Raw genomic sequence first — 16,012 nt, forward strand, 5'->3', positions numbered from 1 at the left:
TTTGGTTTTTCATGCTGGTAGAATATCTACTACTTCAATTTTCACCAAAAACAATCTTGAAAACTATCATACTAATATTTTCCTCTCTTTCGCGTGTTTCTTAGCTACACACTAAATTCCGCCACCAAATTCCTTCTCTATTCTGTTCTTACCAGTTGTTTCTTGAATGGACTGTGGCTTCTTTTACACCAATATTTCTCTTCCTCAATCTTTACCTTTCACAGTAAAAAATACCCTTTTTTCATCAATACCTTTTTCTCCATTAAATTTCAGAAAATCGTTGGTTGTGGTGGCAAGTGGTAAAAGTAGTAGTAATAATAATAATAGCAGCAGTAGTAATTGTGAATTCAGTGGTTTGAGCGTGCCAATAGTGCCAAGGACAGAAGAAGGGAGATTTTTGAGCAATATTTTTCAGAATGATAGAAAGTGTTTTTATGCTGTTGTGCAAAAAGAATTGGCAAAGTTGGGTTATGAGAAGGGTGAAGCTTTTCTTCGTATGAATCTCAACTTGGGGTCTGATGAAGCTGTTCTTCACAGGTTGGTGTCCCCTTTCCCCTTTTCATATTTTCACAAGCCGTGTCGACCTATTGTCATAAGAGTTTTAAGTTATATATACTGATGATATAATTTAATTATTTTAACAATCACTGCAATTTTAAGGGATATAGTAGGTCATTATTCTATTTTCCTGGTTAACATATCGGACATAGGAATAATAGCCCGGTTTACAAAGCATCCCGAGTTTGGGACCCGCACCCAAAGGATGTGACTTACACAGTCTACCATTAGTGGTTGCTTGAACTTGTAACCTATAGGTAGACAACTTTAACCTATCGTACATGAAAGTATAATTAGTTGTTGTTGTAAGAACTCAATATGATAATCAGACTTGATAGTAGAATTTGTTGTTGTAAGTCAACTTAATATGATAGTCGGACTTGATACTAGAATTAGTTGTTGTTGTAAGTCAACTTAATACTGTAAAAAGATTTATTTACACTGTCAGCGTATAGAAACTAAGTTATTGCCGTAAATTGACTTGTACAATGGTTTGGGTATGGTATTGTGTGGAGGTCCTAAGTCTTTACTCACTATCCAAACTTGATGTTTAATTTGCCCGGTGTCGATCAGTTGTATATATTTTGGCGAAGCAGTGTGGGATGGCGCCACGTTGACCTTAGTATCTCTTCGTTATCTCCGTAACTTGAAGTTGAACTAAAGAAGCAAAAGTTCACTACAACCGTCTGATTAGCATTCAATCTTGGTGTGTCGTGCATTCGTTAGTCCTGTTATTTAAGTGTTTGGTGTTCTGGATCTAAGATGATATTTAGAGGTTTCTTCATCTTTGTATATCTGAATTTTATGGTACTGAGCAAGTTTGTTCTCCAAATCTTTGATTTATTGGGTATTCTGAAGAGGAAATAACTGGTTATACTTTGAGCCAGAGAGTAGTGCAAGTTTTTTGAAATACTTACATGTTCTTAATTAAGTTTAATTTTCAAAATTTTGAAGAAATTAACATTGACTTCAGTTAAATATAATTTTTGCGGCATAAAAGTCTAATTGTGTCACAAGATTGGGGCAAAGGGAGTTACAAATAGGTCTCTGCTTACAGGTTGTGTGTGTATATATATATATATATATATATATATGCGAAATTTTATCTAAATTTCAACAAATATTTAATTTTGAACCCATTAAGTTTAAGTCCCGGATCTGCCGCAACCATTACTATGCTTTTGCTACAACTTTTGCATGAACACGACTAAATTTGACATTACTATGGTTTTAAAAGAGATCGTTTAGAGTAATTAGACATAGTCGTTGATTAGGTTCCTACTTCATCGAACAAATTACAAAATTGTAGGTAACTGAATTCTGGTTTCTGCATTATGATGATAGGATTGTTTGTTCGAACACTGCTTGTTTAATTACCTGATACTTACTCATTCAAATGTAGACTTGTCCAGTCACTTCCATATACTTTACTAATATTTGTATATGATGAAATTCCAGGAGGATTGCTGAACTGAAAAGGCTGGAATGTCGAAATTCTGTTGAGGATATTCTGTACATGTTAATAGTTTATAAGTTCTCTGAAATCGGAGTGCACTTGGTTCCAAAGCTCTCCAAATGCATGTACAATGGCAGACTCGAGATATGGCCCTGTCGGGACTGGGAGCTCGAGTCAATCCATAGCTTTGAAGTACTCGAAATGGTAAGAGAACATCTTCTTACTGTTATCGGATGGAAAGAGAAGTCGAACGTGACAGAAAATTGGACCCCTACTCAAGTCCCAAAGCTCCAAATCCATCGAGTTTATGCTTCTTCGATTCTGTATGGATATTTTTTGAAGTCGGCCTCGTTGAGACACCATATGGAACTGAGTCTTGATCATATCAACTCTGATCTTGGTGTTACTACTTCAAGCAACCTTTTAGTTTCAGGGTCGTGGCCGTTAAAACAAAACAGCGTACCCTTTGGTCGTCTCAGTGGCACACGATCTACATTAGTCGGTCCAACATCACTTGTCCAGGGGAAGAAGAATGAAAAGCTTAGGTCTTATGTTATGAATTTTGACCATGAAATAATGCAGATGTGTGCAAAACCGAAATGCAAGGAGGCACTGAATCTGATTGAGAAACATTGTTCTGCACTTTTTGGCGATGAGAGCGATGAGGTAGTTTCCACGTCATTGGCGAGTCTGAAAAGGATTGTGTTAGAGGCTGTTGCTTTTGGTTCTTTCCTTTGGGATGCAGAAGATTATGTTAGGATATTTTATCAGCTCGAGGAGAACTAACAATGCTAGAAGGGCGGTTTCAATCGAAGGAAGCACGATATAATCTTCGTAGTTTTGATCTCACTTACTTAGACATAACGAGGAGGTCCACTCTTGACTTTCGCCATGTAATGGTGTAAGGGAAAATTGTGCTGATTCCGCGTGTGCTTATATATCCCATCAATCGTCGCCTGCTGCAAAAAAAGAAGAAAGAGGCTCAAGGTTATAGTATAGATAGTAGTTGGATGGTATACTATGTAGTAGAGTTGTCACATATACTGCAGTTTTCTTGATGTATATTCCAGGTATTCATTATCTGTGGATTTACACTTTGTAAATTTGGAGTTGTATAGAGCATTATTTCTAGTATATAACTGACGAGGTGTGAGCACTTTCATGATTTTTGACATATCACAAGTGGTCAAAAGCCGAATGTCTTCGGAAATAGCCTCTCTATCTCCACGAGCTAGGAATAAGGTTTGCGTATACACTACCTTCCTTGTGAGATTTTTTTAGGTATGTTATTGTTGTTGTTGTTGTTCTACGAGTGGTCAAAAAAGAATATCTTGGCTTTTATTAGATACCTATATTTTCAAGTATCTATTGCAGAAACAAATCATGCATGATCAGGGAATGAAGTATTCAATTCCCACTGGCGATACCAACTCGTAAAAGTATTACTTATATACACCTATTATAGAAAATATTTTTATGTTGTCGATCTGAGCACCTAATTTTTTATCATGTTTGAATTTTTTACCACTTTTTAGTATGCAAATATATTTTAAGTTTAATTTACATGTTTTAACTCTTATTTCACCTTTTAGAGGTGTTACTTAAAATATTATATCACTCGTCCCACCAATACCTCATTTTACCCCTTTTCCCCAACTCTCTCATGTCACTTTACACTACCACTACTTTATCCCTTTTCCCCAAAATTCGTAACGTCATTTTACGCTAACACACACTCACTCTACCCCTTTTCCCCCAACACCCTAATGTCATTTTAAACTGCACACACTCACTTTACTCCACTTCCCCCACTTCCTCACATCAGATATAGAGCGCGCACACACTTCACAAAGGAAGGGACGAAAAAGAAAGTACAATAGCGCAGCCTCCCTCTCCACGAAATCGACCATCAAAGCTTCACCATCTTACCCCCATTTTTAGCCCAAAAAACTCTGCTAAACAGCCCCGTCTCCTCCACCAAATCAGCCGCCTCAACACCATCCAAACACCTCTGTTTTCCTTCCTTAAAAAAACACACCAAGCTTCCACCAAAAATACCCCAAAACATTGCTGAAATACCAGCGAAATTCCAGCCAAAGCCATGCTGAAAACCAGCTTCAAAACAGCCCCAAAACTCACCAAAAATCAGCCAAAACACAGCTGAAATTACTCCCTAAAAGCAGCTCAATAACAGCCCGAAATTCCCTAAAATACATCCTGAAATCCAGCTCCAAAACTCCCCAAATTCCAGCTCCAAAAATACCCCAAAACCACCATGAAACAACAGCACAAAACATCACTAACATACTATCGGAAATCATCGTTAAAGTGAGGTGTCGTTCGAAGTTTCCGGGTTCGTCGAAGTCCTGATCTACAGATCGTTTTAGGATTGTAATTTGGGAGCTCCTCTTTCATTGTGAATGTTAGAGCATATGCAGCAATAAAGGTCCTTTTTCTTCTCTTAGTGTATTTTCAATACCGTGCTCTTCAATAAATTTGCAGATTTGTTTGGATTGCTCGGTTTTCTTTGATTTACTTACTGCTATTATTGTCCTTGATTGGTAAAATTTGTGATATGCTCCTATCTTGTCTATGGTTTTAACATTATTCTCTACTGTTTCATTCATTTAGTATTTAATTGGAATTGCTTGTCTTACCAATTTTCAATTGTTTATTTATCAAAAATAAGTTTCAATGTTGTTGATTCACCTTCTGTTTTGGGTTTACATTTAGACATTAGTTATAGTAGATTAATGGCCAGTTGGATTGTGTGACTAATATGGGCCATATATGATTTTAATAATTTGAAATGAGTAAGTAGTTTAGGTTGCATAATGGGTTTTCTTTGACAGAATACAATTTAGTTATGTTTTAGTGGGCTTCGGGTTTATTGGGTAGAACATGGACCAAATAATTTATTTTTCATCGGCCAACTTAATAAGAACAAAAGGTGACTCATTTTTCTCGATTGTTCCATAATTCCTTCTCTCAATACATCTCAAATGTAGTTAAAACACAATTATAGACGTGCTAGATACCTCAGGCACGATTAATAAATTATCGTGGTCATGAGTACGGTTCCCGTGGCATGGTCAAGATATGTAAATCCCAACTCAAGTGCGTATTTTATGCGACTTGACTACAACTTCAAACAATTAAAATAAACATGTTGTAAATCGCGGGTGCGTTTCACGTGGCGCGGTTTGCAATATGTACAAAAACGACAAGTGTACGACATCGTAACTTGTTCAAATAAACTCCATAAATACTAAAAGCGTCTAAATATTTAATTAAAAGCGGTGGATAAAAAATGCACAACAGGTTTAAAACATGTAATAAATCAGATAATTAGGCCAAGTATTAATTGTTAAGCGACCGTGCTAAAACCACGAAACTCGGGAGTGCCTCACACCTTCTCCCGGGTTAATAGAATTCCTTACCCGATCTTCTGTGCTCGCGGGCCATAAAATAGAGTTAATTTTCTCGATTTGGGATTTTAAAATAAATCGGTAACTTGGGACACCATAATAATTATTCCAAGTGGCGACTCTGATTAAATAAATAATTTCATTTCGGATAATGTCACTTTAATTGGAAAAATACCCTATCCCTCGAAAAAAGGAGGTGTGACAGCTCTGGCGACTTTGCTGGGGATTTGAACCCAAAATCTCTGGTTCAGGGTTCAAAATTCGAGCTTAGAATAACTGTTATGCTTGGCTTTCTTGTGATTGTCTGATATTACATGTTTGGGCTTAATGTGCTAATTGCCACTCATTTACCGCTTTGATATTCTGTGAACTGTATATAAAACTGTTACGACACCCTTCTTCTTCTCTCTAGTCTTCTAAATCTTCTGGGAAGCGTGCGCTTCACGTGACTTATTTTCTGTTAGAGTCATACCCCTAATTTCAGAACGAGGATCGAACAAGTTGCAAAGCCGGTGAAGCTTCTGTATTCCCGGTACGCTGCCCCCTCTTCCCCCCTCCCCCCGGCTCGAGTTGTCCGCTCGTGTAAGCCAGGTCTAGAACAACACACCCCAAAATTTAAACCTAGATAACATAGCCTCATGCCGGAACTCTAGTAGGAACGTTTATTTGCATCACGTGCATTTGACTTTGGGGACTCAACACAGAGGTTGAGTCCGTCTAGGACAGATGTACCCAATATAAAAGACCATCCCGATGTATTTTTACGTGCTACTGTGCATATATTTGCTTCGGCTTGCATGTTGACCGGCTTCTATAATAGGGAAAGGAAGCCAAGAAAAAACCAAGAGTGAGGCAAGAGAGAGAGAGAGAGAATTTATCCGGTACCTGAAAAATCCAGGTATTTGAAAAATTCCTAAACTCTACCGAAGTTTTGAAAAAAAATAAGAGAAAAAAAGAAAAGTCTATTTCAAAATAAGCCAATGTTTTCAATAGTCATATTTTTTTCCTGTTGTGTCAACACTGACCGAACTACGCGGGTCTGATTCTCACTGGGTGTGAGATACATAGGCAAACCTCATCGGTTCCGGCCCCCAATTTTTAAAAAAATCCAAAATTTATTTTCCTTTAGTTCATTCTTTAGGAGTTTATTCTTAGAAAATCCCAAACAAATAAAAAAAAGTAAAAACTTTAAACCCAAAAATATTTTCTTTGTAGAAGTCTTTCATTCGAAAAAAGAAAACAAATCAAATCAAAATCCAAAAAATTATTTTCTACCTTTTTTTAGAAGTCTTTCTCCCAAAAATTAAAAAAAAAAAATTAAAAATTCAAAAAATATTTTCTTTCTTCTTTAGAAGTCTTTCTTTAAAAAATTTCAAAAAAAAATCAACACCAAAAATCCAAAAATATTTTCTTTCCTCTTTAAAAGCCTTTCTTTCGAAAATTCCAAAAAGAAAAAAAAATGAATTGTAAAAATATATATTCTTTTTCTAAACGCTTTCATGGTTTGAGTGTTATAAAAAAGTAAAAAAAAAAGAATTAGTTTAGTTACTCCATTCCTGATTTTCCTAAACTACGTAATGGTCTGATTCATGCATCGTCATGATACGTAGGCAATCCATACTGGATTCGATCAATGCCATTAAATAAATTGAGTGAAAGAAAGAAAAATTGAGTGAAAAAGAAAGAAAAGAGTGTCAAAAAATAATAGTGACAAACAAAGTACGAAAAAAAAGAAAAAGAAAAAGAAAAAGAAAAAAAAGAAAAAGAAATCAAGATATTAAAAAAAAAAAAGGGAGCCAGATATGGAAATGATAGAGGTATAGAATGGAAAGGGACATTTAAAGGCCGGGATAAAACACGCAACCGTTCAAACACATGGTAGAAGCGTTTAACTGTTTAGGTGCATTGCATCCCAACGTGCGATTTTCTATCTGTTAAGCGTCTCAAAACTAACAAGGTTGTTGGGTGTGCAAATTAGCCAGGTTCTGTTAAGGTGGTTGGTTTTTGTTAGTAATCTAGCTTCCCATCCTTACTTCACAAGATCCAAATGTAGGGTTCCTATGGCCTCCGAAAGTCATCTACCAATTATCGCTCTTGAGGATAGCCCGGCATCGACTATTCCACAGCCAAAATCAGCAGCTGCTGAAGAAAATAAGATGTTGCGTCTCTGCATGTTGGAAATGTGGGACGCCTGGTCTAAAGGTAGGGAACCGCCGAGTGCAATACATGGGTTCCCAGAGTTGATCCCCAGGTTAGGTAGGGCTACCAACGTCCTTGTGCCCTACCTGTTCTTCCCGTGCGGATATCCTCCAATGCCGTCTAACGGTCCTGGCATGCTTTCTGTGATTCACCCCCAGGCGCCGGATTCAAGGGCACCGCCAACAATATTCTCTGTAGCACCAGTCTGCACCACAACACAACCAAGTATATCACAACCATATGTTGAGCCTCCAACGTTCACCTTTCAAGGTCCACAGTTTCAACCAGAAATAACATATGTGACCCCGTACTCATTTGCTCAACCTCCACAATGTGATTTCTCGGTTGGGCAAGAAAAGATTGTCAAGAATCCCGAACAAGAGAAAATGGCTCGGAAAATGAAATGCCTGGAACAAAGCTTGAAAAACATGCAGGGCATGAGCGGCCAAAAGAGCATCTCATACTCCGACCTGTGTATGTTTCCCCATGTCCACTTGCCAATTGGCTTCAAGATGCCAAGAACAAGAAACTTACTAGCGCCACGGGATTCCCGACATTTGATTTGTGTTGTTTGCCCTTTGTTTGGGTCTTGGATCATGAGAGAACCTTGAGAGAATGTTTTTAGGGTTATAAGGTCTGAATATACTGAAAAATAATGACTTAAAACGGGGTTGAGTTATCTTATATATGTCCAAATGTCTTAAACCGCCTTTGTGGGCCCCATAGAGAGCAGCTTGGCGCACTCTCGCGAAAACGCGAATATCTCTCTATTCCGAGATCGTATCGACGAACGGTTTAATGCGTTGGAAACTAGACTCATAGATCTTCAATTTAATAGGTAGATCACCCCATAATTCCAAGTACATTGGGAGAAAAATGCAGTAACATTTGACCTAAAGTTTAAGTAAAATTATAAACCTAAGTTGCGACAACTTTTATCGACTTTTATTTCATAACTCGCTTGACTTCAAGACTTATGATGCGGATATTATATGATTCAAATACATTAAAACAAGACCTCTTGGGACAGTTAATCACCTCTAGTGTTATCCGAAAATACGGGTTACAACATCCTTGATTCGTTTAACTTCTAATATTTGTTAACCACTCTTATACACCCTTGTATCGTTTAAGACCAATAGGATTAACTTATTATCATCTCAAAGATAATCTCTTCTTGGATTTACGTCGACTACCTTACGGCGTGATCTATGATATGCGAATTTGGGTTGTAACAGGCTTATTCCCCGAATATCCGCCAAAGTCCACCCAATATCTTTCGTTCTCTTGTGGAGCACCGTCAATATAGAGTCAACCTAGACGTTAGTCAAACAAGAGGAAAGAATAACCGGTAAAGTAGAACAAGGGTCAAGGAATTCATACCTAAGATGTAGAGGCAATGGATTCAACTCCAAGATAGGAGGCTCTTCAATTGAAGGCTTTGTAGGAGGAGTTTTCCTATTTTCGAGATCCAAGGAATGTTTTCTAGGTGCATAATTGTATGACCCCATCCCTTGCAAAGAATTTACACATTCCATGAAGCCATCCATTTCATCATCATCAAAATTTAGCAAAACGGCCTCCAACATGTCACCCACATTAATTGTGGCACTTGTATCATCAATAATCACATCGGTCACCAACTCCACGAACGAACACACTTCATTACTACTCGGTTGCCTCATAGATTTGCACACGTGGAACACCGCCTTTTCATCACCCACCTGAAAAGTGAGTTCGCCGACTTCCACATCAACAAGAGCCTTTCCCGTAGCAAGGAAAGGTCTACCAAGAATAATCGGCACCTCATAGTCCACTTCACAATCGAGAATCACAAAATCTTCTGGGAGAATGAACTTGTCAACCCAAACCAATACATCCTCAATCACCCCAAACTGTCTCTTCATTGTACGGTCGTCCATTTGTAATCTCATAGATGTAGGTCTTGGTTGCCCAATTCCCAATATTTTGAAAACCGAATAGGGCATCAAGTTGATACTCGCCCCAAGGTCACAGAGAGCTTTTGAAAATTTGGCACTTCCAATGGTACAAGGAATTGTTAAAGCACCGGGATCTTCCAAATTTGGAGCCATTGAATGCACAATTGCACTCACTTGGTGAGTGACTTTGATAGTTTCAAAATTCATCGATCTCTTCTTTGTCACCAAGTATTTGGGAGAGTTGATGAGTGGGAATTTTGACTACTTATTAGCACTCTTTTACTTTCGTTTTAATCCGAAAGCGTTTAATTGTATTCCCGAAAACTGATGAAATATGCTTAATTGCAGGAGTAATTGAAAAATAAGCCACTAAGATGAAATCCAACTCAAGAAGGAGTGATCTGAACTCAAGGACAAAATCAGGCACAAAAGCTCAAAGTGCGGACCGCAGATTTTCATCTGCGGCCTCAGATTGCGAAGGAAAGTTTATCAGAGTCCAACTGCAAAGTGTGATCCTCACATGAAATGTACGGTCGCAGAAGTTAAGCAAGATTAGAAGTTCATAGAGTTCTCATTCCAAGCTCAAAGGAAGTGCAGACCGCACAATTATTGTGTGGCCGCAGAAGTCAGCTACGCGGTCGCACTCAGAAATGTGCGGTCCGCAGAAGAACCCTGTACGGCCGCACCCAGAAAAGTGCGGACCACAGAATATGAGAGATGCGGCCACGATTTAGAATTGTGCGGCCGCAAATTTAAATCCTGTCAAGACTGAAGCAGAGCGCATACCGCACATGAAATTGTGCGTCCGCAGAACGTCCGAGAAGGGCAATTTTGTCCAAAAATTCCATCACTATATAAATAGAATAGTTTCATTTTTTTTAGGTTAACTTATGTACCTTTTGACATCAGCAGCCGTTTACTTTGCTTCTTTTAGTTATTTTTGCCATTTTGAGCTTTTTGAATATTAGTTTTATCATTTCAATCTTTAATATGGGTTTAATTATCACTTTTTCTTCTTCATCTCCTAATTTAATCATGAGTAGCTAGATTTTGACTACTTATTAGAACCTTTTTACTTTCATTTTAGTCCGAAAACGTTTAATTGTCCGAAAATTCCAGCACTGTATAAATAGAATTATTTTATTTTTAGGTTAATTTATGTACCCTTTGACATCAGCAACCGTTTACTTTGCTTCTTTTAGTTATTTTTGCCATTTTGAGCTTTTTGAATATTAGTTTTATCATTTCAATCTTTAATATGGGTTTAATTATCACTTCTTCTTCATCTCCTAATTTAAGCATGAGTAGTTAGATTTTCACTAGGATTGTGATCCAACCCTAGGGTGTGAACTTAATGGGTATTTGATTTATTGCTTGTTTATGGTTGGGTGTTGATTATCTAGCCTAGTTCTTGCTTTTATTTGAAGATTTAATGGTTGCAAACATTATCTCATGCCTAATTGACTTGGTCTCTACTTGAGAAAGAGATACTTAGTCTAGGAAAACTTAGCTAGCAAGCAATTAGGTCAATCGAGAGATTGATAAACACAATTAAAGGGTTGAACCTAGAGATAGTACAACCCGACTTGAGCTTATTATCAACTGCTTTGTTCAATACCCATTTGGACTTGAGAAAGTCAAATTGGGCAAAATCACTCTCTGACCGAGAGGTATTGAGTGGGTACTTGAGTGTTGGTAGCTTTAATACACCCCGACCAAGAAAACAAGCTTTAAGGCTTACAACCCATTAAGTGAACACCTAGGTGAAGGTCATAGCCCTAGGCCTTTTTACCTTTTGAAAAACAAACAACTATAATTTGCTAGTTTTAATTCTTAGTTTAAAATAGATTTAAAAACAAACCAACTTTTGTGGAAGTGTAATCTGAGATAATTCAATCTCATTCATTCGAATATATACTCCTAAGCCCCATTCATAGCTCCCTGTGGAAAATCGACCCCGACTCCTTGTTGGGTACTATTATTTCTCCGACCGTTTCACAACCCCAAATAAAGGTGTGGCTTGGACGAGATCAATTTTTGGCCCCCTATCGGGGAGCTAATAACGGATTTAGCTATATATTTGGTTTTGCGTATGAATTGTCTCATTTTTCTTCCTTGTTACTAACGTGTGAGTATTGTAGGTGCATTGATGGCAAACAACGAGTTCGAAAACATAGCCATGGGGGATGTAGACGTCGATGATGATGCAATGGATGAGGTCCCTCTTGAACCTCAGGCCAATAGACGAGGCCGCCTGCCTCAAGACAATGTGCCTGTTCCACCCCCAACTCCACCACGAGCGGCTACACACCGGGTGTTGCCAAATAAAGGGTATGCAAGTACTATAGTCCCACCCCATATTAGGGCGGGCAACTTTCAAATAACCAATGTGATTCTCACTTTGCTCGAGCAACGGGGGTTCTTCACCGGTGCACCAGGTCAAAATGCATATAAACATTTGAAGGGGTTCATTGATACGTGTTGGGGAAGCAAACAAACAAATATCTCCGAAGATGCTGTAAGGCTAAGGCTTTTTACCTTCTCTCTACGGGGGAAAGCTTTAGATTGGTTAGAACGTTTGCCAAATCATTCCATTCGTACGTGGGATGAACTTGCGGAGAAATTTGTTTCAAAGTACTTTTCTCCCGGGCACATGGCTATTCTTCGGGATGAAATTTTAGCTTTCAAGCAAGAGCCTAATGAACTACTACATGATATATGGGAAAGATATAGGACAATGGTGAAAGAGTGCCCCAACAATGATATGACAGAAAACATGATTCAACAAATTTTCTATCGGGGGATCAATACCACCAACCAATGTGTAGTGAATCAACTTGCCGGTGGGAACTTCATGACTACGCCTTATGCGGAGGTGTGTGAGGTTTTGGATGAAATGGCGGATACTTCATCGGCGTGGCAATCTAGAGCCAATGTCCCACAAGGTGATCCAAATGTGATTCTTTCTCATAAAGAGTTACATGACCATGGGAAAGCAATAGCCGAGTTGACAACCACCATGAACCAATTGGAAAAGGCTCAACTTCAACAAGTGCAAAACCTGAGGCAAGTCAATGCTATGAAGGGAGTCAATATTATGGTAAACCTTATTAAAGGGTTGAACCTAGAGATAGTACAACCCGACTTGAGATTATTATCAACTGCTTTATTCAATACCCATTTGGACTTGAGAAAGCCAAATTGGGCAAAGTCACTCTCTGAACGAGAGGTATTGAGTAGGTACTTGAGTGTTGATAGTTATAATATACACCGACCAAGAAAATAAGATTTAAAGCTTACAACCCATTAAGTGAACACCTAGGTGAAGGTCATAGCCCTAGGCCTTTTTACCATTTGAAAGACAAACAACTATAATTTTTTAGTTTTAATTCTTAGTTTAAAATAGATTTAAAAATAAACCAACTTTTGCGGAAGTGTAATTCGAGATAGTTCAAGCTCATTCTTTCGAATATATACTCCTAAGCCCCATTCATAGCTCCCACTAGAAAATCGACCCTGACTCTTTGTTGGGTACTATTATTGCTCCGACCGTTTCACAACCCTAAATAGAGGTGTGGCTTGGACAAGATTAGATTCTAACTGGCACCAAAACTCATGCCATACTCTATGGTTTCATTTTCACGGTTGTACTTGCTCATTTCAAGGTACCCCTCAAGAAATGAGAAGTTGGTAATAGCAAGGATCACTTTGGGGAAAACACTTTGACTGCATGTGACTATGAAGTCCACACTACTCCTAAAGAACCTGGTATCTTGATCACTTAACATGAAAAAAATTATGAGTACTTAATATTAAAATGTAATGGATTCAGATATGACCCGAATAGTAAAAAACGACTCATACTGCCGACCCCAACTAATTTTATTTGGAAGTGTTGGCCCAAGTGAAGTTTGTTTTGATGATTGACAAAGGAACTCAAGCATGAACCAGGTCCATACACAGTGTATACAGACACAGGCAGATTCAAGCGCAAGGCGTGCACGTGAAGGAGATAAGCTTAAGTAGTTATATCTGATATCTCCTGAACATAAATGTTGCATAAGTGATAATGAGAGGGACTCCTTACTCGAGAGAACTCTATCCTAGATAAGGGAGGAGTTAGAAGTTGAAGATAACTTGAACTCTTCTACCATGGAAGAGTATAGCATTAGAACTCTAGTTATTTCCTATTCTACTAACTCTATATATTGCAGGATATTCTAATTTTAGAGGAACACACAAATGCTGAAGTTAAGCGTGAGTTGAGAGCAAAATAGCAAGGCATTTTGCAAGCAATTCTTGTGTGATTCAAGTGTGCTAACCTGAAGGGTTAGAGGTAATTCTTAGATTTACAAAGAGTTTTGTAAATGCTATTTTTGGCTTAGTGTTTTAGTGAAGTATTGGGAAAAAACCTACTGGGTAGTAGGTTGTGGTTTTTTCACCTTTTGAACCATGTGTTTTTCACATAAAAATACTTGTGTTCTTTACTTTCCGCATTTATTATTCCGCAACAGTAGTATAAGGAACACATAGAAGAACCAGGTCCTTCTATAAAATGTGCACGCGAAAAATTGGACACCACACAAATCACCCCCTCTTATGTGGTATTGAAGTACTAAACATCAATTGGTATTAGAGCAGGTTATCCTTTAAGAGGCTTACACCTTAGGAGAAGATCAACATGAGCGCACCACCTGAAAACTGGGAAGGGCAATCCACTGCTAGGCCACCACTCTTTAATGGCCAGTACTACGGAGAGGACTAATAAGGAAAGTGTGTTATCTAAATTGAAATCGAGGGAGTACCTGGTATCTTGATCACTTAACAGGAAAAAAATTATGAGTACTTAATAGTAAAATGTAATGGATTCAGATATGACCCGAATAGTAAAAAACGAATCATACTGCCGACCCCAACTAATTTTATTTGGAAGTGTTGGCCCAAGTGAAGTTTGTTTTGATGATTGACAAAGGTACTCAAGCATGAACCAGGTCCATACACAGTGTATACAGACACGGGCAGATTCAAGCGCAAGGCGTGCACGTGAAGGAGATAAGCTTAAGTAGTTATATCTGATATCTCCTGAACATAAATGTTGCATAAGTGATAAGGAGAGGGACTCCTTACTCGAGAGAACTCTATCCTAGATAAGGGAGGAGTTAGAAGTTGAAGATAACTTGAACTCTTCCACCATGGAAGAGTATAGCATTAGAACTCTAGTTATTTCCTATTCTACTAACTCTATATATTGCAGGATATTCTAATTTTAGAGGAACACACAAATGCTGAAGTTAAGCGTGAGTTGAGAGCAAAATAGCAAGGCATTTTGCAAGCAATTCTTGTGTGATTCAAGTGTGCTAACCTGAAGGGTTAGAGGTAATTCTTAGATTTACAAAGAGTTTTGTAAATGCTATTTTTGGCTTAGTGTTTTAGTGAAGTATTGGGAAAAAACCTACTGGGTAGTAGGTTGTGGTTTTTTCACCTTTTGAACCATGTGTTTTTCACATAAAAATACTTGTGTTCTTTACTTTCTGCATTTATTATTCCGCAACAGTAGTATAAGGAACACATAGAAGAACCAGGTCCTTCTATAAAATGTGCACGCGAAAAATTGGACACCACACAAATCACCCCCTCTTATGTGGTATTGAAGTACTAAACATCAATTGATATTAGAGCAGGTTATCCTTTAAGAGGCTTACACCTTAGGAGAAGATCAACATGAGCGCACCACCTGGAAACTGGGAAGGGCAATCCACTGCTAGGCCACCACTCTTTAATGGCCAGTACTACGGAGAGGACTAATAAGGAAAGTGTGTTATCTAAATTGAAATCGAGGGAGTACCTGGTATCTTGATCACTTAACAGGAAAAAAATTATGAGTACTTAATAGTAAAATGTAATGGATTCAGATATGACCCGAATAGTAAAAAACGAATCATACTGCCGACCCCAACTAATTTTATTTGGAAGTGTTGGCCCAAGTGAAGTTTGTTTTGATGATTGACAAAGGTACTCAAGCATGAACCAGGTCCATACACAGTGTATACAGACACGGGCAGATTCAAGCGCAAGGCGTGCACGTGAAGGAGATAAGCTTAAGTAGTTATATCTGATATCTCCTGAACATAAATATTGCATAAGTGATAAGGAGAGGGACTCCTTACTCGAGAGAACTCTATCCTAGATAAGGGAGGAGTTAGAAGTTGAAGATAACTTGAACTCTTCCACCATGGAAGAGTATAGCATTAGAACTCTAGTTATTTCCTATTCTACTAACTCACTTGCAGGATATTCTAATTTTAGAGGAACACACAAATGCTGAAGTTAAACGTGAGTTGAGAGCAAAATATCAAGGCATTTTGCAAGCAATTCTTTTGTGATTCAAGTGTGCTAACCTGAAGCTACATGAACCAGAGAGAAGAACCAGT

At 38.1% G+C, this 16,012-nt stretch overlaps 2 protein-coding genes across 2 annotated transcripts; both read left to right on the forward strand.

Moving 5' to 3' along the window:
- On the forward strand, window positions 1–3,190 carry LOC104092768 (UV-B-induced protein At3g17800, chloroplastic-like). The gene is made up of 2 exons (XM_009598436.4): window positions 1–537; window positions 2,017–3,190. Exons 1-2 carry the CDS (start codon window positions 167–169, stop codon window positions 2,798–2,800), a joined length of 1,155 nt encoding a protein of 384 aa, XP_009596731.1. The 5' UTR covers window positions 1–166; the 3' UTR covers window positions 2,801–3,190.
- Window positions 3,191–3,314: 124 nt separating this feature from the next.
- Window positions 3,315–15,074, forward strand: LOC138906779 (uncharacterized). Its single transcript, XM_070196376.1, has 2 exons — window positions 3,315–4,460; window positions 11,723–15,074. Exon 2 carries the CDS (start codon window positions 11,731–11,733, stop codon window positions 12,865–12,867), a length of 1,137 nt encoding a protein of 378 aa, XP_070052477.1. The 5' UTR covers window positions 3,315–4,460; window positions 11,723–11,730; the 3' UTR covers window positions 12,868–15,074.
- The last annotated feature ends 938 nt before the right edge of the window (window positions 15,075–16,012 follow it).

This window comes from Nicotiana tomentosiformis, chromosome 2, assembly GCF_000390325.3.
Source record: "Nicotiana tomentosiformis chromosome 2, ASM39032v3, whole genome shotgun sequence".
NCBI classification, from domain to species: Eukaryota; Viridiplantae; Streptophyta; class Magnoliopsida; order Solanales; family Solanaceae; genus Nicotiana; species Nicotiana tomentosiformis.

Bases quoted from the DNA above. Each gene is read 5' to 3' on its own strand.
- LOC138906779 (XM_070196376.1), top strand. From the start codon at position 11,731: ATGGCAAACAACGAGTTCGAAAACATAGCCATGGGGGATGTAGACGTC.
- LOC104092768 (XM_009598436.4), top strand. From the start codon at position 167: ATGGACTGTGGCTTCTTTTACACCAATATTTCTCTTCCTCAATCTTTA. The intron at 538-2,016 runs GTTGGTGTCCCC...ATGAAATTCCAG, and splicing joins GATGAAGCTGTTCTTCACAG to GAGGATTGCTGAACTGAAAA.